Source organism: Bubalus kerabau, chromosome 1, assembly GCF_029407905.1.
Source record: "Bubalus kerabau isolate K-KA32 ecotype Philippines breed swamp buffalo chromosome 1, PCC_UOA_SB_1v2, whole genome shotgun sequence".
Taxonomy (NCBI): domain Eukaryota; kingdom Metazoa; phylum Chordata; class Mammalia; order Artiodactyla; family Bovidae; genus Bubalus; species Bubalus kerabau.
The window spans coordinates 94,413,699-94,438,011 of NC_073624.1; the positions used below are offsets into that span (position 1 = coordinate 94,413,699).

General features: G+C 45.7%; 1 protein-coding gene across 3 annotated transcripts in view; it reads left to right on the top strand.

Moving 5' to 3' along the window:
• The window catches only part of SCN8A (sodium voltage-gated channel alpha subunit 8), a 197,150-nt gene that overhangs the window by 167,926 nt on the left and 4,911 nt on the right, over positions 1 to 24,313 (top strand). For 2 of the 3 annotated variants that reach the window (XM_055583749.1, XM_055583753.1), the window contains exons 18-26: positions 1,488 to 1,958; positions 2,688 to 2,805; positions 3,311 to 3,465; positions 4,248 to 4,421; positions 15,717 to 16,001; positions 17,775 to 17,828; positions 18,331 to 18,468; positions 19,478 to 19,582; positions 22,150 to 22,420. In XM_055583749.1, coding sequence (XP_055439724.1) covers positions 1,488 to 1,958; positions 2,688 to 2,805; positions 3,311 to 3,465; positions 4,248 to 4,421; positions 15,717 to 16,001; positions 17,775 to 17,828; positions 18,331 to 18,468; positions 19,478 to 19,582; positions 22,150 to 22,420 — 1,771 coding nt within the window. Of the gene's footprint in view, positions 1 to 1,487; positions 1,959 to 2,687; positions 2,806 to 3,310; positions 3,466 to 4,247; positions 4,422 to 9,598; positions 9,722 to 15,716; positions 16,002 to 17,774; positions 17,829 to 18,330; positions 18,469 to 19,477; positions 19,583 to 22,149; positions 22,421 to 24,313 lie in introns of all 3 variants that reach the window. The other variant, XM_055583758.1, reaches the window with a different exon arrangement.

Consider the following 24,313-nt stretch of genomic DNA (forward strand, 5'->3'; position numbering starts at 1 on the left):
GAATCTGTCGGTCTCTTCTGACTTTTCTCTCCATTCCAGGTAAATATCTGATGTCTCTCATATCTTTCTTCTTAGCATTTCTATATATGCATCTTTCTTTGTAGTATTTCCGAGATCTGCCCCTTCCTTTCCATTTCTGCAACCCATCTGGTATTTCTAAAAGTCTGAGGAAGACCACCTTCGTTACAGTCACCTTGAGTTTCACTCATTAAAAAAGGCCAAGTCCCAGGACCTATACCAGATGTATTGAATCAGAATCTTTCTGGTGAGACCAAGGAGATGCTCGTTTTTAACAAGTATCCCAGTCCAGGAGATTCTTCTGCTTGCCAAGGTTTGAGGTTCCTATAGCCTGATCCAGACCCTTATCAACTCATGCAAGGAACAGCCTCCTAACTCCCAACCCCTCCTCCCAGCCTACCACATGTGAACCTAGTAGGAATTGACTTTCTCAAATCTCTGTCATCATCTGTGACTCCTTTGCTCAAGGACCAATAGTGGATCCAATTAAAATTCAAATATCTCAGCCTGGCCTTCAAAGCCCTCATCAACTGACCCCCATTTAACTGACTGTATTCCTCTAATGCTGCAAATGGCCAAGGTAACCCAGATACGTAGAGTTCATATATTGTTTCTGTTTCTCCCACCTTGTACATATGATTATTTCCACTTAAAATGTAAGCCTTACTCTTCTTCAGAAGTATGACAAAGTAAGGGCCAAGTGTAAATCAAGAAGTGAACATCTCTCCCACTTTTCAAAAGTAAGTCTTAATAAAAATAAATTAATCTTAATGCCCAGTGTGGTTAAGAAAAGAGAAAAGAAAAATAAACGAAACTTGTTTCTAATGGCCTGACACTTAGATATAGAACCCAAAAGTCACCATCACCCTCTTGCTAGAGCTACTTAATTTTGATAAATGTTAGGAAAACAAAGAAAATGAATTCTTAAAATAGGATAACATGGAATATATTTCAGTTCCACCTTCTAGATTTGTTATATGAAAGTCTGGTTCTCCAAGCCTAGTTTTTTTCTAACCTGGGTCCTCCAGGACACCTGCTGCTGAAGAACATGTGGTGTCTAGGCATTCTTTGATCCTTCTCAATAATCCATGCCCACCTTTTTGTATTTTTTGTATTTTTGTATTTGTTTGTATTTTTGGAGAATTTTCTCCCAAAATGGGTACAACCTTTGCTTGTTCTGATTATAAGAAAAGCAATATGTTTTGAAGTACATATATATGTGAATAGCACTATAAAAGAACCAAAAAAAGGAATACTAAACTCCTTGTATTACAACCAAAACCAAACAAAATGTCCACATAGTGACATGAGCACTTAAAACACTACGTGAGTCAAACACAGCACAGTAGAAACTCTCGAGTCTTTTACGTAAGCCTGTGAGCTTGCAGTTTACAGCCCTAGTTGAGTGGATAACTGTACCCAACACCATTCTCCATTCACTCGCCATTTTCCTAATGCTCCTGGTGCAGGTACTGAACCTGTTTCTGGCCTTGCTTCTGAGCTCCTTCAGTGCTGACAACCTGGCAGCCACAGACGATGATGGAGAAATGAACAACCTGCAAATCTCCGTGATCCGGATCAAGAAGGGCGTGGCGTGGATCAAACTGAAAGTGCATGCCTTCATGCAGGCCCATTTCAAGCATCGCGAGGCCGATGAAGTGAAACCTCTGGATGAGCTGTACGAGAAGAAAGCCAACTGCATCGCCAACCACACCGGCGCCGACATCCACCGGAACGGTGACTTCCAGAAGAATGGCAATGGCACCACCAGCGGCATCGGCAGCAGCGTGGAGAAGTACATCATCGACGAGGACCACATGTCCTTCATCAACAATCCTAACCTGACCGTGCGAGTGCCCATCGCCGTGGGCGAGTCCGATTTTGAGAACCTAAACACCGAGGACGTCAGCAGCGAGTCGGATCCTGAAGGCAGCAAAGATGTAAGGTCCCAGCTGAGAAACCTGTCTTGATCCTGTGTAGGAACAAATGATCAGCCTTGGGACTGGTCCAGCCATGGGCCTGGCAGAGAGATTTTGGAATAGCCAACTCTCAACTTTGAACTTTTGGGCTTCCCTGACGACTCAGACAGTAAAGAATCCGCCTGCGGTGCAGGAGAACTGGATTCAATCCCTGGGTTGGGAAGATCCCCTGGAGAAGGGAATGGCCACCCACTCCAGTATTCTGGCCTGGAGAATTCTGTGGACAGAGGAGCCTGGCAGGCTACAGTCCATGGGGTCGCAAAGAGTTGGACAAAACTGAGGGACTTTCACTTTACTTTCAACTTTGAGAACCAATTCTACCCACCCCCAGACGAGCTAGATTCCTGAGATGTTCCCTCTTGCTTCTGAGTCATCTGTATCAGGGGCTGGAGGAAACCCTTGAGTACTTCCCTGCCATCAATCTGTCTGAGCTGTACCACTGAGACCAGCTATAGGCACCTTCTGCTTAGGGTGGACCCCCGTCATCCGCGAGCAGGCTGTGATGTTGTACGCCCTCCTGACAGGTTCTGCAGGCCCGGTGATAATTGTCAGCCCATGGTGAATTGCATGATGATGAGTTTCTAGCCTGAATTGTAGCTGCTGCGTCATCAGTACCAAAGGCAGTGTAGTCAGCATAGAGCAGACGTGCTGCTATAGCAGTGCTGCTCTCCTTTCTCCTTATGTATCTAGAAACTGGACGACACCAGCTCCTCTGAAGGAAGCACCATTGACATCAAACCAGAAGTAGAAGAAGTCCCTGTGGAACAGCCTGAGGAGTACTTGGATCCAGATGCCTGCTTCACGGAAGGTGAAAGGGGGCCAGGAGAGCGGATGGCATGTAGCACTTGCATGGCTTGCAGACAACGTTTATGCTAGGGTCCGTGGTTGGCCGGGAAGAAGGGGGTTCTGTGGGTATCTGCAGGAACTTTGTTCCCCGCCTCATCAATTTCAGGGAGGCTGATACCATTTTCCCCATTGGATGCTCAGCTGTAACAAGTTTTTATTCTCAAACTTTTCTTTGTCCATTTTTCTCGACATCAGCCCCAAGACTTCCACCGTGTCTGCCTCCTGACTACCCTCTTCTCCTCCCGCTCACTGCTTCTTTATAGGATATCTTCCCATCACCAGAGGGCCTTGCCCTGGCTGCCCGGCAGCATAGCTTCAGCCCCACCACCCTCTCCACTTCTGAGTCAGATTCTGAGTCAGCTGCTGAACTCGCGTTGTGCTGTGTGGTGGGGCGGCACCTGGGGGGCCCGGGCGCGTCCGGGCGGGGCACGGCCCGCAGTCTGATCTGCCTCTCCCGCCGGTGCCAGGTTGTGTCCAGAGATTTAAGTGCTGCCAGGTCAACATTGAGGAGGGACTGGGCAAGTCTTGGTGGATCCTGCGGAAAACCTGCTTCCTCATCGTGGAGCACAACTGGTTCGAGACCTTCATCATCTTCATGATTCTACTCAGCAGTGGTGCCCTGGTGAGGTCTGGGGAGAATCTGCTGGGGGATTGACTGGGCAGGGATATAGGGACCAGCAGGAAAGACTGGGTGGCCTGAGCCCAGTTTCTCTAACAACACAGCCTGGCTGTAGACCAAGAGTAACGATCTACTCCAGTGCTTCAGGCTGGTGTTTTAATCCTGGGGATTAGAATTCACACTTGTCTGTATCTTCATCCTAGACCTCAGCATGATCCCTCTTGAGCCCAAGGCCCCCTTTTCATCAGGATAAGAATACGAATGACCAAGTATCTTCACTGCTTAGCTTGCCTCATTCAAAGCAACTTCCCTTACTTCCCTAATACCCCTGATTCACAAAGGACCACATGTTATATGATTCAGTTTATACAAAATGTCCAGAAGGAGCTGGTCTCTGGAGACAGAAAGCAGATTGGTGGTTGCCAGGACTAGGAGAAGATTGGGAAACTAGAGGGTGACAGCTGGAGGGTGTGGGGTTTCTTTAGAGGGTAATGAAAATATTCTAAATTCGACTGTGGTGATGAATATATGACTCTGAATGCATTAAGAGCTATTGCTCTGTAAACTTTAAGTAGCTGAATTATGAGGTATGAAAATTACATCTCAAGAAAAGTTTTTTACAAAGAAAAGCCATGTGTAGCAAGGGACAGAGTGAAGGGAGATGGGGAGCTGATGACCCGCCAGCACAGGTGGGAAGGCTGCCGGGGGTTGCGGGGGTGGGGGTGGTACTTCCGTGTTGCTCGTTTCCCTGTAGGCACTATAGGCAGCTGCTGCCTCTCTTCCAGGCCTTTGAGGACATCTACATCGAGCAGAGGAAGACCATCCGTACCATCCTGGAGTACGCTGATAAAGTCTTCACCTACATCTTCATCCTGGAGATGTTGCTCAAGTGGACAGCCTACGGCTTCGTCAAGTTCTTCACCAATGCCTGGTGCTGGCTGGACTTCCTCATCGTGGCCGTACGTGTCCTGCTTTCTCCTTCCCTCCGCTGCCAGCAGGAAAACAAAGACAGGGACTGTCCTTCCTCTACTGGCTGGTGTTGCCGGGGGCCCAGGGGGTAGGCCGATAGGAGGTTTGGGTAAAGTTCCCTTTGGAGCACTCAGGTGGTGACTTGGGAAGCGATGCTGAAGCCCCCGCATTTGCTCCAGGGCCTAAGTCACCAGTTCATTAGTGGTTTCACCTAGAAGTTTCTGGGATTAGGAATGGGAAGAGGAATCACTGGTGTCCAAGCTTTGTTATTAGACCGGGAACAGGAAGGTTCTGGCCCCAGCCCAACAGTGTTGTCCTGCCGCTGCCAGGAGGGGGCTGAGGACGGGGCGGGTGGGTGGGATCTAAGTAGACTCTCCTGCTGACCATGCCCAGGTACACTCCCATCCATCTCAAGTCTTCATACCAGACTCATCCGAACAAATCTGTCAAGGAGAGGAAAGAACCCAAAAGAAACCCTCCCCCGACTCCCACTCCTCCCCACACATGGCTGTTTCCACAGTGGTGATCAAACTTAAAAAATCCTTTTTTTCTCCAGGTTTCAAGACCATCTCCATGGCTCAGAGGTCCTTACCTGCTGTGTTATTTTTCAGGCTGAAGCCACGTCACCTATAACTATTTCTCACTCCACCAGGAACTGTTCCTTATTGGGCTTTCTAACCATGATGAGTGCTTCTTATTCTGTCTGATCACTGAAGCTTTTTTCCTCTAGTCAAATCGGCATTTGAATGAGAACAAATGGGAATTTCAGGAGCAGGGCCGAAGGTGGCTTCACTTCCTTCTGAGGGTGGAGAAGGGGGGTGTTTGGCAGCTGGGTTGGTCCTTTTAAAATAGGTTTCATTGGTGAACTGCCTACGGAGCCCCTCTGGGCTGGCACGAAGCAGCACAGAAGTCAGAGACACCAGGCACTCCGCACCAGGGTGGTCTCTGCTGGGTTAATGCACTCCTTTCCCAGCACAGCATCCTCGACTCCTTCCGAGAGCTGTCACTCTGCTCCAGTGAGGTGAGGAGGTCACTGCCCTTAGAGTGAACCAGGGAGGTCTTGCCCCGGGGTGGCCGGCATGAGCGCCTCTAGCCAGAGGTGGCAGCCCCTTGTGACGGAAGGGCCTCTGCCTCCTCCCACAGATGGGATCAAACCCAGAGACCTGAGGTGACACAGGCCAGATCTCTTTCTACAGGACAGTGGAAGTTCCCTGGAGCCTTATTTCACTGTGACGCCTCAGGACAGCTTAGAGTCAGGTGGACCCTCGCGGGAGACCTAGGGGCCCCTTGTCATCTAGACGTACCAGAAACTCAGATGGTTACGTCCACTCCCAAACTTCCAGCAGCCCTAGGGAAGCTGCGATTCAGCACAGACCTTCCCCACCTTGACCTGCCTCCTGTTCACCCTAACCTGTGCCACTCCCCTCCTCTTCCCTCTCGGTGGGCAATCAAGTACCCCACATTCCGCTGCTATTATAGAAGAATTAACCGTTCTGCAGGTCGCTATGTATTTAGCAAATACTTTCAGCACTCTTTATACTAAGTGACAGGGAAGCGAAAGACATGAGAAAGACATGGAGCCCGCTGACAATAATCCTTAAATCCCCCTAACTTTGGGGAGTTGCTGGATTCTTCCATTGCCATGAGACCTGACTCTGGCTCCTGAAACACTTCTGGACCAGTAACTAGTAAACAGAAATAAACAAAATACCATTCTCCATGTGGAATTGTCCCAGGAGCCATAGGGAGTCACAGGGGACAGGGAGGTATGGCCCTGACCCTTGGGAAGCTCACCTTGGCCGTCCAGGCCACTCTTGCCTGATTCCAGGCTTGTGGAAATCCCGCATTCTGGGAACAGGTCTCTCCTAGGACTCTCAGTTTTCTGTCAGGCAGAGCAGTGCCTTTATTCTTCATGTATCAAATGTTTATTCAACACCCACAGCACAAAACCTCCTGCCAGGTGTGGGGAAGCAGAGTGTGCCAGAGTGGGGGCAGGGGTGGCAGCTCCAGTCCGTGCCCTGGCTGCGCTGCGCGAGTTATGGATGGAGAATAAGGCTTAGACTGACACCTGGACAGCTGGAACCATCAGAGGCTTTGCTGTTCTTTTACATAAAAAGTCTGGTCCCTTTGGCGTTTAGAACATCCAGCCGGTGTACATTTTCAGTCCTCATTTAGCAGCCTCCCTGAGAGACTCTCTTCCCTCCCGTCTCATCCACCAGTGACTCGATGCCGGAACCTGTTATCCATCACCTTGTTTGTTCCTCTAATGGATTTTCACTCTTCCTCATTGCCTCTTGGAGCCTCTAAGAGTACTTTTTAGAATCATGGAGATGATCTAGACAACTTCCAAGATTAACTTTCTTTGTTTATAAGCCACATGAGTTCCCGGAGACAACATTTTCTTCTGCCTAGGTCCTTGGCTGCCCTGGAGATTGTGTCCTGGAAGAGAATTTCATCGTCTTTTCCCAGGGAAATTTACCCCCAGCAGATCCAGAGATTAGCCAGCATATCTGTTCCAGGGATGGGAACTTGTAGAGACCATTCACCTCATCCTGAATTCACTACTGAAAACAATCTGCATTTGGAAATGTTCATGTCATTTTAAAAAAGTCACGCTGTGTCTCCCTTTTCTTCTATGCCTGCAGCCACAGATAGCCTGGATTTTTACTTGCCCTCAGTTCCTTTTTTTTTTCAGGTTTTATTCTTTCCTTAATTCTTCTAAGCAGTGTTCTGATTATGTCCAGTGAGTGTTTAACATGGAGACTCAGCAGATTATAAAATTACCATTAACTACCCAGATAGGACGCTTGCCGATGCTGCCTTGGGAGGAGATCTTGGTTAGATTGGTCAGTTGAATAGCAGACTATCTCAGCAGCATTTACAGCCAGCCTCTGAATTGGCATCTATACTTCCTCCACCCTTTTCCCCACTTTGGGCCTATTTATCATCAGAAAAAAGCCTTATATGAAGCTTAGTTTTCTGTAATCTTTACCTGGCATAGTTATGCAGAATTGATTTGGGTATTTTGACCTCAAGTATTTGGTTGAAGTAGCTTACCTTCAGATGTACCCATTCAGGTCTCACTTAAGAATATGAAACAGTGTTAGATGCTTCAGGGTTGAGAGTTGGACGCGCCTGGCAGTCGTAGACAAAAAACAACTCCATGTGGAGTCTTACTGTCAGTGATGGATGGAGGGAAAATGATTGGTTGGTACTGCTTTGTTCTAGATAAAGCTTTTGAGGTTGTTGTTTTGAACAGAAATTACACTCTGAGCCATCTACCCTTCAAAGAACCTGAGTAGCCGAATAGGGCAGCAGTTCATTCCAGACTTGCTTTGGCTACTGCCTGGGCCTCCAGGGAAGAGATCTCCACTCATGGATTATTAGGACAGGCATAGCCAAAGGTTCACACTGCTTTAAACTCTGAAACCTCTGAGCCTGCTCATCCCTGACCCTCACTAGGCCATTGACCTGCTACTTCTACCCCTGCCAGCCTGCTGCTTAATTATAAATATCTTTGTTTTTTTAAAAAAAAAAAACTTTTTGTACAGTTCAGAGATACAGAATCTTGAGAATTCCCTCAGCTAGAGTTTAAAAGCATCAAATGAAACCAAGAACCAAATTGTGGATTGTTTCCCTTTTTTTGCCTCTAAATTTGCTTTAAAATATCATCAGTTTAAGCCAACCTATAATCATTACTTCCCAGTACAGGGAATTTAAGAATTGTTGATGAGAGCATCTTAACCTATCCCAGACTTGTGGTGCAGTATAAGGGAAATACTTCTCTAAGAAACCCAGAGCCCAAACAGTCTAACTAAAGGTATTTCCGGTCATCTTCCCCCTGAAGAGCTCTGTGTCTCTCAGGTTAGGCCCAGGCAGCCCTCCGTGTAGTTAAGGGATCTGTGGGATAGCCACTCTGCGAGCTCTGGTAGAATAAGGTGGGTTTGCCTCTGTAAAAGCAGGAAAGCATCTGACTGTGACTCCAGGCCTAGACACCAGACTACTTCTCCCCAGTGTGGCAATATACGCAGCTCCAAATTGTGCAGATACCATAATCCTTTATTGGGGTTTTTGTCATCCAGCCAGTGGGGGTGTTGACTTGTCTGTGGAAGAAAGAGTTCTGCCTGGGAATCAGGAGTTTGGGCCTTTAATCCTGGCTGCAGAACTGCCAGTGTTGATACTGGGCAAATTCTTGTGTGTGGGTCTCAGTTTCCTTATCTGTAAATAAAAAATTTATCAAAGAAGCCTTCCAGCCGTTATCCTGATGATAAGAATAAGAGAAGATTTTCCTAGAAAGGTTAGACCTGAGGCCAGTTCTTTGGGGGCTTTGTGGAGAGAAAGTATGGTAATTATAAGGGAAAATATGGATTCAGTTGTCCAGACCTACCCAAGTTCTCATGACCATGAAGGAGCTGTGATTCTAGTTAAAAAGATGGAAGGATTGTTGCAGTTAAAAGTGAGAGTGTCACTTGAGTTCCCATGGAGCCAAAGTTCTGTCAAGAAGTTTCTTCATTTGGTCCTTTTCTTGTTGGGAACTGCAAAGCCTACTGTGGTACTTACTGAATCCGTTTCCTTGTTGATGTAGTAACTGATCCAATTCTCAAACAAATGGTTTCTTGTCAACCAGGAGTAAGAGAGCTTGTCCTTGTTGGAAGTCCGTGGTGAATGAGCTGAGGCAGGGGCAGCTTGTGTGGAGTGTGTGTATTTATCTGTATTCTTTTCCATAGGTACCATTAAATTTGTCTGGCTTAATTTAATGGGAACTTCTGGGACCTGCAGAGACTGTAAAGGGCGAGGGTAAGGTTTTTGTGATCTGTTCAGGCTCCTCTCCTTCCAATGGAACTTCCTCATTCCCCTATCCCTTCAGCCTCTTCCCTTTGCCAGTTTGTATGTTTGTTCTTCTGCCCTCTCTCGACGTTCTCTTCCCTTTGTGTTTTTTTCTTCTGCCTCAACCACCTTTCCTTCCAGGTCGTTTGAGTCCAAGTTGAAGTAGGCAGCTGGTGTAACGCACTTCCTCTTCCGGGGGGGCGGGGCCCAGTCTGTGTAATCAGGGCTAGGGGTTTTATTCTAACACTCTGGATCCTCTGTTTCTTTTTTGTTGTTGTTGCTGTTTTATCTTTTGTTTCCTTTTTTTTTGTTTTTGTTTTTCTCTTCTGTTTCCGTGTAGGTCTCTTTAGTCAGCCTTATAGCTAATGCCCTGGGCTACTCGGAACTAGGTGCCATAAAGTCCCTTAGGACCCTAAGAGCTTTGAGACCCTTAAGAGCCTTATCACGATTTGAAGGGATGAGGGTAAGATACTAAGAGCAGCTGATCCTTCTGCATGCCAGTGGAAACTGTTGAAGCATGCTAGAACTGATCACACGGTGGGAAGATCATTCAAACACGAATTCTGTGATGCAGCTGCTGTCTTGATCCTCCACTCTCTCTCCCCCGCACCTGCCCTGTGCGAAGGGGACTCACATTAAGCTGCCTCATCATATTAATACTGGCCCCACCCCCAACAACATGCCATCGCAGACCATGTTAACATTGGCTATTCTCATTTGGCCTGGCTTACCTGTAGCACTTGGGGCGGCTTTCTGGGCTGTTGATTTAATAGGGAGAATCACCAGGTGCAAAGAAGGGGAATTGTCACCCACAGACTCACTGAAAAGCAGAGGCCACAGACAGGGAGAGTGCTGGATAGGGGCGTGAGCCAGGTGGGGACCGTGGCCTTGGAGTCGCTGAGAAAGCAGCTGAGAAGGGGCTGGAAGCTGGGACGGTAGGCCTGGAAATGGGGACGGAACAGAATTTGGCATGACCCTGGGAAAAGAAATGCTTTTCTTTCTATTCTGATTCCTCTTATTGCACCTTGTTGTTCTCAGCCCAGTCCCATAAGGACTGGCAGCCTCTGTCTGATAGCAAAGCTTTCCTCCTCATCCCCTACCCCTCTGCCCATGCTCTCTGGTCCCCTATTGTAACACTGCTAAAATAACAACCAGGTACAATGATAGATGACTATCAGCTAATTCTTCTGAAGTTTCTCCACCCCTGCTGTTACCTGCTTGGGCAATACTCCACCCAAATCCAAGCAGTGCGAGGTGCTGTCACCCTGCCAACTGAGAAATAAGCCTTCCTCTTTTGGTGCCTTTTTGCTGTCTCTCTTGGTTTAAAAAATTTTTGTGTGTGGGCACATGTATGTGCATGAGCACACACATAGTCAGTTTCCTAAAATCAAATGGACAACTGGCTGTTGATGGTAATAGTTGTCCCGTGGTAATCAGAGAGGTCTGTTATACTTAACGAGACCAAGAAAACTCACTTTAATTCAGATGTTGAATACGTGCAGGAGAGCAAACCAGAGGATATTTTTTAAACATGCAGAGATCAAACATTAAACTGTTGCAGTGGCCCACACAGAGCAAGACTGCTCAGGGAAACTAGGTGCCAGAGCGGTACTGCGTCACTCCGCTCTCATCTGTGGGTTCCTGGCCACTGTTCCGTGAAGCCACCCCCATCTGCCCAGGAGGATGAACATCTTCCTTGGCCTGGGGATTTTATTATTTTGGTTTATCCAGACAAATGCTTTCTGTAAGACATCTGCGTTTCTGCTGTAGCACAGTCACAGTTTGGTTTACTAAATAGAACCTTTCTGCAGCCCGCCTGAAACCATCTGCAGGAAGGTCCATTCCACAGCAGCATACATTTATTTGAATTAAGGAAAAAAAGTTGGGATTCTAAGTCTTTCTCCACAGATAAAAGATTTCAGAATGTGTGCAGTTAGGTCATTGTTATGCTTAGGCTAAATGTAAGTGGGGAGAAAGTCTATTGAAGAGGGCTTAGCATTTTAGGGGGCTCTGGTGTCATTGAAGATAGGGTTAAAATGCTCTTCCCTCCTCCCCAACCTTCCTACTATTTTCAGAAGAGGTTAGTTAAATATTTTAAATAAGTTGTACTAGTTTTGTTAGGAGAAGGCAATGGCACCCCACTCCAGTACTCTTGCCTGGAAAATCCCATGGATGGAAGAGCCTGGAAGGCTGCAGTCCATGGGGTCGCTGAGGGTCGGACACGACTGAGCGACTTCACTTTTACTTTTCACTTTCATGCATTGGAGAAGGAAATGGCAACCCACTCCAGTGTTCTTGCCTGGAGAATCCCAGGGACAGGGGAGCCTGGTGGGCTGCCGTCTGTGGGGTCGCACAGAGTCGGACACGACTGAAGTGACTTAGCAATAGCAATAGCAATAGTTTTGTTATAGAGCTGATCATCCATTTTGTTGACTGAAGGCAATAATTGCAACATTGTGCCTCAACTCAGTAGCCTGTGATCCTCCACCATGCCCCAGGATGGGTCCCAGATCTCCTCAAGTGAAACCAGTGATACCCAAAGAAAGCCTGAAAAAGAGATGCCGAGTTGACACTTGCTACAATCTTTCTCCGTCTGGGAGCCCGTTACTGCCAGTCCCACCCTGTGGCAGAGGTAGCCCTCATTGACCAGCTGTGGCCAGTTGACTCACAAGGACCTTGTGTGAATAATCTGAACACCAGGGCCCTTCTGGTGGCCACACCTCTTCCCTTTAGCTCCTCCCCCTTTCCTCTCCTTTCCTGGACTCCCAGTTTCATTCCCTCAAAACTTGTCAACTTTCAAGTTGTTTAGGAACGCAGAGATCTGGAATGGGTGACCTTCGAATAGAAGGTTTTATTTGAAAAGCATTAACAATGGTGTTTTTGAGATGAGATAATTAGGGCAGGCGCAAGTTTGAACCCCAAATCAGGCTTTCAAACAATAGACATTCAGTAAGGAAAGTTCTGGTAACGGATGACCCGCCTTTGGTTGACTCCAGTCATCGACAGCATGGCCATTTCTGGTTGGGCAGGAGGTGAGGGCTCATGACCCATTCCTGGGCAGCAGTCCCCCAGCCCTTTTGTGCAAGACCTGCAAGAAGGGAAGAGTGAATTTGCCTGAGCTTATCGTAAGTCCCCCAGTAATAAGCAGGATCAGGGATTGACGGTTTGTTTGAACGTTGCCCTTCCACAGGGATGTGTTTTCCACTTCTTGGTTTGGGTCCTTGGGTGTGCCACCACTTGAGAGACTACCCTTAGAAAATGATAAACAAGAACTAAATACCATCAACGCAGATGGACTCAACTGTCACTGTGCTGCTCCAGTGAGAGGCTCAGACCTTCACTTGCGAGGGAACAGAAGGCCCTAGCTTGTCCTGGGACCCTGACTTCAGACTCTTCCTCAAACCAAAGACCAGAACACTGAAATACTCATGCTGTTGGCAAAGGAATACTTAATGTAGTTCTTTGCTTTTCTCTCCTCCATAGTAATCTTCATTTAAGGACTGTGCTGTGCTATTAGATTTTTTGAGGGTACACAATAGTAATGCTATGAAACATGCATGCATTTCTGTTGATTGTCAGTACATAGTTGTCCATTAAAGCCATGTTCCCTCTGCCATGTGTTAAAAGCTATTTGACAGATTTTATAGTATTTAATGAGTATTTATAGTATTTAATGTTCCAGGCATTATAGAGAAGACAAAAATGCTGAAAGAATTAGTACACATGGGAATTTTTCATCAATGAGATTTGTATCAATTGCTAAATATAAACTTCTATTGAAAAAAGTAGCTTTATAGATTGCTAGATCCTAGCTTTAAGTAATATTTGTATACCTGATCTTTAAAAATAATTTCATCATAATTAAAAACAATATAGAGTAATTTGAGCTATTAGAGGGCAGAAGAGGAGATCCAATTATGTAACTATCCTTGGAAACTTAAGTTGTCACTTTTATACATATATACCTGTAGTGTAAGAGTTAAAATAAGAAAGCATATTTTCTTGCTCTTTGGTTGCTGAGAATATTAGCTAATGTTCACAAGGAAGAATTATTAGAAATGTCATCAACTCTCTACTGTTCTGTTCATGAAATGAAGCGAAGTTCTTCTTTGATTATAATGAAAGTACATTTCATTATAAGTGAAAGCACATTTACATCTTTAAGTACACATTGGACTTTATGGGATTTCTATGTCCTGTGTATCACAGAACACCCAGTAAATACTTCTGTGTATCGATTCCTATGTGCAGATCCGTGAGTATAACAGTGAAAGTAGCTGATTATTCTTCCCTGCTGTAAATACTACCCCATACTTGACTGTAAGACACAGATACCATGCAGGACAGGTTAGACTGGGTTAAGGCAGCCAGAAGAGTTCCTGGAGGAGGTATATTCTGACTTGATATAAAAAGCAAGATTTCTAGGTTTCAGATCTTTGGGGACCAACTTCCATATTGCAGACCTGTGATGGTCTAATAAAAGGTCATCATCTCTCATCCAAGCTCTGCTGCAAAATGCTGTCACACAGACTGGAGCTTTTGAAACTTTACATAACCTACTCTCCTACTTTTGAGAAATAATTATTTCATTTGTAGGTCATCCTCCTTTTGCCTGTTCTTTTGCACATTTCATTGCCTCGTAGTGCTCCCATCAAAGGGTGAACAGCTATAAAAAGAGGTTAAATTCAAGTCTGATCACCTGACAAATTTGGTAACCTAAGCAAATATGAGTATCATTCTCAAAAATAACCTTGGGGAGTTTCCAGATTTCAGATATGCTGGCTCTCCTTGTTCAAAGTGATGAAGAATGCAAGTATAATTATTTTATTCTAAGGACAAAACTATTAGATCTAAAAGAGATTTCTTGGTCTAAGAATTAAGAAATAACTGCCTCTCAGTCTAAAGGCCTTCTTAACATGAATTGGAGAAACACAAAACTAATATTTTAATTTAAGGGAGAGTGACTCCTTAGCAGAGTATCATTGCCTTTCTGACAGAGGACAGAAGAGACAGCTCTTCTCAGCCACGTGTGCCAATGAGTGGCATTACCATCTAAGGCGCAACAGAAGATGAGGAAAATCGGATCCCGCTCAGGCTTAAACTAGAGCCCAGAGCTGCCCCCTGGTGTTCCTTGTACAGCACAGCCCTTTAAGCCCTTTTGGTCCTGTGCTGGTTGGCAGCGGATCCTATCTTTTTCCCTACACCGAAAAACGGATGCAGGAGTATGGTGATACTTGTCACCTTCTTCTAACAAAACATGAGAAGAGTTTGTTTATATCCAGGATCTCTATTTTAACTCCACTTATCCTCCAAGGATGCTAGAAAAGAAAAACATGCTTCCCATTTCAGGGTCACCTTTCTGGGCCTTAGCAGTCCTGCTTAAGACAACAGCAAGTACGAATCAGGGCAGGAATGATCGCCAGCATTGTTTTCTGTCCCACTACCTGAAACGCTACTTTTGTAAGCACTCTGAACTCCTCTAGGGAAAACTACAACAGTGGAAGTACTGTCTAGCTCTTCTCATCTAAGTTATGACGCAAAGTTAAAAACAACCCAGAAACTTAGATTCCTAATGGGACTTCTTTTCCTTTTTTTTTCATTTCTGAGTCTACTGTAGTCAGTGATTTTTAACAATAAGCCAGTTTGGGGGGTTTCAAGAGCGATGATCTAACCCAAAGCTCTCCAAAAAACCCTTTTTCCAGTAGTACATTGTGAAAAGTCAAACCCGGGATTGACCAGAGAGATATCAGCATTAGCCAAGCAGGGGCTGACTCAGACTGAGAAGCCTGCAAAGTCAGAAAGATAAAAAGACTGAAGAAGAATGAACCTTGCGTGAAAACACAACTGTTCAGATTTTGTTTTATACTGTTTGGTAGAGGGAATATAGCTTTTTTTTTTTTTTTCTTGAGCCTGCAAAATGATGCATGCTCAGCTCTTGCCTGAAATAAGATAACTGGCCTTGCATAGTCATAAAAGAGACTTTATGTACTGTCGAGTGATTCACTGCTAACCCCTCAGGGTAGTTCTCTGTGGTTTTGAGCAATCTCACCTTGATTTGCAGAGGGGGAATGTCTGTGGAAAGGCAGCTGGCGAGCTTGAAATCACTCAGATTGTCCTGTGAGGGCCATATTTCATGAGTTGGTAAGAAGGAAGACTAGACAATGAAATGATTTATTCAGTCCCAGATTGGTGCCTAGGAGAAAGACCTAGGTCAACTTGGGCAGGAGAATTTGTGTTCCCTAAAGAAGTAATTTTTAGAATTCCCCAAAGTATATTTCAGAGAAATACAAAATTTTGGTCCTGTTTATGGATCTGTCTGATTACCCTAATTCCAAAGGGAACATAATGTTTCCATAGTCATAACAAGCCACACAGTGTCATTCCCCTCCTGGAAATCAAAAGAGTGTGCGTGCCTGTACTTCTTGCCGACACTCAGCGACCTCCCCCTTCCAACGCAGGTGGTGGTGAATGCCTTGGTGGGCGCCATCCCCTCCATCATGAATGTGCTGCTGGTGTGTCTCATCTTCTGGCTGATTTTCAGCATCATGGGAGTTAACCTGTTTGCGGGAAAGTACCACTATTGCTTTAATGAGTCTTCTGAGATCCGATTTGAAATTGAAGATGTCAACAATAAAACAGAGTGTGAAAAGCTCATGGAGGGGAACAACACAGAAATCAGATGGAAGAACGTGAAGATCAACTTTGACAATGTTGGGGCAGGATATCTGGCGCTTCTTCAAGTGGTAAGATTGTTTTCAGTTCTGTGAGAATTGGACAGCTAGCAGAAATCTCATTTCATTCTTTTTCAACCCTATGTCCAGAATCAGGGTTGCTCTTAAGTCAGGGGTCACTGTCATTTCCCAAAGCAGTTCCAGGGACACACCTCTCCTGAGTACTGTGAGGTCTCTAAGACCTCAGTCAAGGGAATCTGTCATTGTGCTCAGAAGTTGAGTTCTGCTTAGCAACAAATAAGGATTTCTGCAACACAGGAAGGTTGCAGAGAGATCACCTTCTTTCTCCAGGACAGAAGTATGTAGTTAAAGAGAAAGTAGGTAAGTCACAGACCAGAATGAAAAAAAGGGCAGTTTTGATGGAGCAGAACAATCCCACATTAACTGCTAGGCCAGAGTTAACTGAAGAATATGACAATATGGTGGTGCCATGATGCTGCCACTATGTCATCTCAACTGCAGAGAAAGGTCTCCATGTATCACAGCAAGAAATGAAGCATTTCATCATGTCTAGTTTTCTCTCTCTCTGGCCAATTTTTTGGAGTGTTTGACAAGATAGTATGATGCAATGAAAACTGGGCTTTGAAATCAGGTGTAGGTTTGAGCCACACTTTGACGTTTATTGGATATGTAACCTTGGACAAATTACTCAACCTCCCTGAGTCTTTTTCGTCATCTCTTAAATTTGAATAGTAATACCTTGCATGGTAGTTAAGAGGATTCATGGTGATTTATTAAGATTCCCTAGCACGATGCCTGGCACACAGCAGGCACGTGCTTAATTAATAGTGTTTGCTCTTATGTTTCTTTGTTACTATTACAACTGTTTCTACATCATATAGTTTCTGGGAGTATTGAATGTGATAGTGCAGGCGAAGCACTCAACTCAGCCTTGAGTGTAGTAAACTCTTAACTGTTAGCTAGAAGGAGGCGGAGTTAATGGGATGAGCAGGGGTTTATCCCATTCCACAGCTCTTTAGTTGTTCTGTCCCGGTTCAAAAAATTGGACCCACAGGTTGAACCAGAATTGGAGCAGCTTCAAGAAACCAGTGCCCATTAGCTGGCCAAATGTTGTATTGAGTCCCCACCATATGCCAGGCACTGTGCTTGGGCATTACCAGGGCCATCAGATGAATAAAGAACTGCCCAGGCCCTGAGAAAACTTAGAATCTGGTTGAGTTAATTAAATGGTACACATGGAGGCTGTTAAATTGGTTACCCATATTAGTTTCCAAAATCAGGTTAGGCACAATGGAAGAATTGAGTAGGGACTGCCTAGGATAAAGCCGGTATTGCCACTCCAGTAGGGTAAATGTGTGTTACTTCAGAGGGAGAAGTTCTAACTGAGGTTTTTTCTTAGTGAAACTATGAATTTTTCAAACCCCCGTTACTTGTTTAACACCGTTTTTAAAAATGACTCCTTCATAAAAGAGGGGTAAGTTCTAAGTAACATCAGTAGATCCCTGCCATTCATAAATATGAGTTTGCCCTTGCTTTAGGCAACCTTCTTAGACTCATTCTGAAGACCTTTTGTAAAAGTATTGACTCAACTACCATTGTCAACATGTTCCTTTGCCAGACTTTGATGTTATACTCAGGGACTTAGACAAAGCTCCCCTGGGATCTGTATTAACAAACAGAAAATTTCTGTGTCCACTTGAGGCTGCACCCAAACTCCCTGACTTGTGTTCTCACAGAACCTAAGCCTGCCTTTTCAACCCTACCAAGACTCCCACCCACCCACCCGCTAACAGGCACAGTCTAATGACTGACTCTGTTTGCCAGGCAACCTTCAAAGGCTGGATGGACATCATGTATGCAGCTGTAGATTCCCGAAAGGTAAGGATATACCTGGTGAGATCACAACCTTCTTAAATGATTAGAAAGCTCATGGCATGGTGAAGTTCAGTCAAGAGAGAGAGAAAGGCTTAGAACAGTTACTGCTTGTCTTATTGATTATAGATCACTTTCCTCCTCTCAGTGAGTTATCAATCACTGAGATGATGATAGGCTCCAGATGGTTAGGCTGTTGGCTTTCACCTGATCCTCATGGAGCTGTCTCCTCTTCAGTGCTGATTTGAACTAAGTGTGGCTCCGAGCAGACAGCCCTCCCTTCTCCTTCCCCTCCCAGTTTGCATATTTTCCACCTATGTCCTGGCAGGAATAACACGTTCTCAGGGCAGGACCTGCCAGTGTGGAAAAGCAGACAGAATCTAGGGCTCCCACCCCAGCTTGCTCAGCGGCTCAAGTCGTTGATGTAGCTGATGGCCTTGGCGTGTCAAAATCTATCTGATCCCCCAAGCTAGGAGCTGACTCTCTTTTCTCTCCTGTCCTTTGACAGCCTGATGAGCAGCCTAAGTATGAGGACAACATCTACATGTACATCTACTTTGTCATCTTCATCATCTTCGGCTCCTTCTTCACCCTGAACCTGTTCATTGGTGTCATCATTGATAACTTCAATCAACAAAAGAAAAAGATAGGTCTCCTCCCCTCATTGCCAGTGGCCAGAGGTCAACCCAGACGAGAGGCACTTCTCTCCCTCTGTCTGGAGAAAAACGCCTCTCTTGCTTTAGAATCCACATCACGACGTCACTGTGGCACAGCCCCACAGTACCGTAGCCCCAGCCAGCTCGTTGTCTTCTGCTGGATTTTGCAGTGTGAGGTTTTCCACACTTATTAGACCAAACCAGCAATTTACTGGTACCAAATTTACTAGCAATTCTTGAGGCTCTTTACTGGGTTTCACCTCCCACCAGAGGGAGGTTGGGTCCCAGAGGGTCTAGCAACAGCTGAGAAGGAAAGCAGCAGATGAACAGCTTAAGTTAGAAGTAGAAACTGTCTCGTTTTGGCATTATCTTTGTTCCTCCCTGGACCACCAGCACTTTGGGATTTGAGAGATCAACCTTGGAAAGCTCACTTCCTCACTTGTCCCAGATGGTTAACACTTTTTCTAAAGCAAATTGAAAAGATTACTCTTGTCGTTCATTTTCTAAATCAAGTCTGTCCCAACAAACTCCAAGGAACTTCTCAAATTGCTCCCACCAAGATTTCTAAATTTTTAATATTGTCGGAAATGGGCCACTAGCTAGGACTTGAAAATCCTTTCATTTTAAAATGTCTTTTTCAAGAATTGTATTAGGAAAGCAGGCCCCCCCAAAATTTATGAAGATGTGTTTAGAATCATAGCTCTCAAATGTACCCTTTCCTGAGGGTCTGTCAGTCTATTTTCTTCCTTCCTTCCTTCCCATCTCCTAGCAGGTCTCAGAAATCCCAACCTGAAAACAAAGACAGGTATATTTTTGAGTTAGAATAGTTGTCAGGTCTTCCTCACTCTGGGACAGCCATTAGCTAAACTGTGACCTCTGGCTTAAGAGGGTGACCCCTGGTTTACAGTGAAGGGTGTAAGGCCTTCGGGGCTCCCAGGGCAGCACCTGCAGCATGTAAGAGCCAGTTGTAATTGCACGTCCTCTTTTTCCCTCCTTTACTTTGGAGGTCAGGACATCTTCATGACCGAAGAACAGAAGAAGTACTACAATGCCATGAAAAAGCTGGGCTCAAAGAAACCACAGAAGCCCATCCCCCGCCCTCTGGTGAGTTCACTGTACCGGCCCAGGGCAGGTGAGACTCCATATGAAGAAAGACACGGCGGAGTTACTGCAGAGCAAGGAGGGGGCAAATGAGGGGCGGCCTGTGCCCTCCAGTCCGCCCCTCGCTGTCCATCCACAAGATCTAAGGAAGGGAATTTCCTGGCGGTCCAGTAGTTAGGACTCTGCTTTCACCGTCAAGGGCAGGGGTTCAGTCCCTGGTCAGGGAACTAAGGCCCTGTCATGCGGAGCGGCCAAAAACGAAAAGATCTGAGGACGAAGGGAGGATGGGTTATGGTATGGGGTGACCTTTGCGTCTGCACCCAGCCTTTTCTCGGAGCCTTCCTTGGGTGGCAACAGAGAATCGACATGTTGACCACATTGGCTCTCGCCCTGGTAGAGAGATGTTTGTTTTAAGAGACCACCTAAAAATTAACAGCAGAATGTGCAGTGAAAGCTGATCTCTTTCCTATAAGTACAAGATAGGATTTGGTCATTATTTTCTCCATGCTCTCCTTAACAAGTAAGTCTTTGCAGGGATGTGCCTGAAAGTGAAAATAATTTGTGAGAGCAGGAGAAGGTGAAACTAGGGAAGTCAGATGGCCTGATTTCCTCCCTTGAATGGAGCCTTTTGTAAAACAGACTTGGAGACAGGGATTCTGCATGGCCCTTGTGTTGGGGATTGTTCTCTTGCTTCAGAGAAGGAGATGCTATGTTCCTGAAGCCATACACCCTGCTAGGTGGGATGTGACCCCCAAAAGCCAGGCTCAAAGTTCCATCTTCTGTAACTTTTATTTAAAGTAACTTTTTATTTAAAATAAAATTTTAAAAACCTACAGCAGAACTCTTAAAAGCGTACCTGACAACCTAATTTGTAAAAATAAAAGTGGAGCTATTTTGTTTGAGTCAAGAAGGGGAGTCCCAGGTTTGGGCCAGTCTTCTGAGAAGAGCAAAAAACAAGAATGGGTGTCTGAGAGCCTTTTCCTGACTTAGCCCCACAAACCCTGTTCCTGGCAACCTCCTCTCCCCAGTTTCTGAGGGCGAGGAAAGCCCTTCCTCACTGCAGAACAGTTTGAAAACCACGAAGTTAAGTAATCCTAAGAAGAAGCATATGCTTAAGTGCCTAGGTACCCAAAAAAATCAGGGAGCTCTTAAGAAAGAGAATATTTTCTATATTTCTTTGATGTTAGTTTCCACAGTGTGATAGAAGTGTGGCCAAAGGGAATGGAAGAGGGCTGACATTTCTAAAGCTCTGTTCAGTACTTTGTACATGGGACCCTGCGTGTGTTTTCTCCCCCACTAACAGAAATGCTCAGTGTGGTAGGAAGTGTTAATAGTTATTCCACAAATAGTTACAGATCTCCTACTGTGTACCAAGCACTATGCAAAACGTGATAAAATTTAGACACCACCATCATGGAGCTTACAGTATAGTGGGGCTACAGATAATAAATAAGTAACCAACAGTAATTATAAAATGTGGAATGTTGTGAGAAAAAAAAATGCACTGAAGGGCCATGATAGAAAATAATGGAAGCCTGGCGTGGAGGATCTCTTCCAATAGAGTTGGGTCTATTTGAGCGGATGAAAAGGAGTCAGAATGCCAGGGAACGAGATCCTGGAAAAGCAAATGAGGCCTTAAAAGTGGGAAATATTAGTGTGGCCAGGTGGTAATGAACTAGAGGCGGGGGGTATGAGGTGAGCAAGACCAGACTGTGGTAGGCACTTTTAAACCACGTTAACCAGAGGACTTTTGTTGCAAGCCTGATGGGAAACCGGTGAGAGGTTTTAAGTAGGAGAGTGATGTGATCCATTTCTGTTTTTAAGTAATCAACACTTAGCACTGTGTGGAGACTGTGTTGGATAAGGGCAAGAGAATAAGCAGGAAGACCAGTCAGGAGACCCTTCTAGAGGTCCAGAGGGAAGACTGTGGTGGCTTAGGCTAGAGTAGGGCAACAGGAATGGAGTGAAGTGGATGAATTCAAGGAAGAATCAACAGGGTCTGCAGTGCATTGAATGAGGGATGAGGGAAAGGGAAGAGCAAGAATGACCCTTAGATTTCTGGCTTAGATACTGGATGAATAATCGCAGTGAGAAAGTAGCAAGTTGGGGGATGGTGGGAGAAAGGACTTGTTGAGCTCAAGATGCTTATGCAGTGCTAAGCAAACAGCCCAGGAGTTTGGAGGAAAGCTACAAGCTGGATGAGAAAACGCTTGGGAAACTATGTGTAGAGGTAATGTGTGAGCAGTAGGAAAAGATGGCACATGAGCTCTCCAGGGAAGGGAAAAGAGATGAAGGGAGAGCAGAAATGGCCAGCAAATGAGACCAAAAAGGGACAGCTGGAGACGCAGGAAGGCACACAGAAGCATGTGATGGCATAAAGAAAAGAGTGGTGATTTCAAAGAGCTCTTGATGAGGGAACGTTGATGGTAGTCTTTGTCCATTTCCTGCTGCCGGCCAGCACTGCAACCGAGAAAGCAGAGAGAACTTGGATTCACAGGGTGGCAGCTCCCACAGTCTGCTGGGGAAGGTTTTCAAGAAGCCTTTTCTGTCTTTCCTCCCTCCCCACCCAGAACAAAATCCAAGGGATCATCTTTGATTTTGTCACTCAACAAGCCTTCGACATTGTTATCATGATGCTCATTTGCCTTAACATGGTGACGATGATGGTGGAGACAGATACTCAGAGCAAGCAGATGGAGAACATTCTCTACTGGATCAACCTGGTCTTCGTCATCTTCTTCACCTGTGAGTGTGTGCTCAAAATGTTTGCCTTGCGGCACTACTACTTCACCATTGGCTGGAACATCTTCGACTTCGTGGTGGTCATCCTCTCCATTGTGGGTGAGTGGGGCAGGAGGGGCAGGGGAGGGGACCCGGCTGCCCCTGAGGATGGGATTCCTAGGAGTGCAGCGAATGACACGGGGCTGAGGGGCCCACAGGGTTACCCCCATGGTGCCCTCAGTCGTCTTGTGGGGCTGCCCACATCGCTGACATGGGTCAGCGAGTTTCTGTGAGTGTTCGCGGTAGTCTTGGATTCTAAATTCTGTGGTTGAAGAGGGGGAAAAGATTAGATTTGGTCCTTGCTTTCAAAGAGTTTACATTCTAACAGGGGGAAAAAAAATTGTATTTTAAAATCTATCAGTAGCAGTATAAGGTGAAAAAAGCCCTGGTAAGAGATTGTTACATTGGACGTTAATGAGAACTCTGGTCATGGTGGCTGTGTCAGCACTTCGGCTGTTACCAACACTCATTTACTACAATTTTATGGTGCCGAGTAGTTTGAGAGTTTCTTCACTTGTGTTATCTCATTATGACAGCCCAGGAATCAAGGTATTTTATTATCTTTGCTGTGAAGATGGTCCAGAGTCACTCAACTCAGAGGTGGCAGAGACAGAACTCAAGTTAGTTTTTAACAGTGACTTTGTGGCATTTGTTTTAACCAGCAAAGGGCCTGGAAGGGCTGGTGTTCTGGCAGGCAGTGGAAATGCTGTCCTATTGACCACCCTCCTCAGAATTTCCCTGCCTTCCTCACAGGCTTCTCGAATGATGCCACACTGCCTTGGTCCCAGGTGGGTGTGACTCAAGCCAGACTGCCCGAGACAGGGAACCGGTCCCAGGGCTGAGGTGGTGACTGTGGCCACCAGAAGGCAACTGTCCTCCCACTGTCTAGTTCTGTCCTCCAGAGCACCATGTCCAAAAATGTGTTGCGTAATCTCACATATTTCTCCTCAAGGAAAGAATCCCATAATGAAACTACTTTGGGCAACACTGTACGTTGCATTTCCCTTCAGAGGGTCACAGGGCACATTAGCCCACAGGAGGCACTTGGAAGTCTTGGGGTAAAGAATTCTATTTAAAACGCCATCCCACCTTTATCCAATCACAACACCCTGTTTTCAAGTAATAATAATGTTTCTCAGACTTCAGTGGAATATCCTCTGTGCCAGTCATCATTCTAAGCGCTTTACGTGTTTTAATTCATGCAGTCATCACAACAGCCCTGTAAATATCCTGAGGAGCCAAGGCACAGAGCAGTTACTGAGACGCGCAGCTGATGAGCGAGCAAGCCCGGCCCTGGCCTCAGCTCCACACCCGAAACCTCCCACCAAACACACTTTGGATGATGCTGCCCTTGACCACTGTTCTTGAACTTTTTCTGCCTACCCATCACTGAGTGGGATGGAAAACCCACAGATCAAACCATGCCCCCTATTTTCAGATGGTACTTGAAGAGAAGTAGGAAGAAGTGTTTCTCTTGATGCTTGGTATTTTTTTTTTAATATCATTAATTTGTTCAGGAACAAAAGTGTAGGAAAAAATCTTTTTAAATTAAGAGGCGTTGGGGTAAAATTTACCCTGGCACCTCCTAGAAAGCGAAAAATGAAAGTGTTAGTCACTCAATTGTGTCCGACTCTTTGCGACCCACGGACTGTAGCCTACCAGGCTCCTCTGTCCACGGGATTCTCCAGGCAGGAATACTGGAGTGGGTAGCCATCCCGTTCTCCAGGGGATCTTCCCGACCCAGGGATTTAACCAGGTCTCCTGTGTTGCAGGCAGATTCTTTACCGTCTGATCCACCAGGGAAGCCCAGCGCTGGGTCTTGTAGGTACCTCCTAGAGAACCTCTTAAAAGTTGACTCCACTGCCTCGATAGCTGCCTGCCTGTCTCTCCCCACTTTTCTCTGGCACAATAAAACATTGGTCCTGCAAAACCTTACTCAGGCATCGTCTCCTC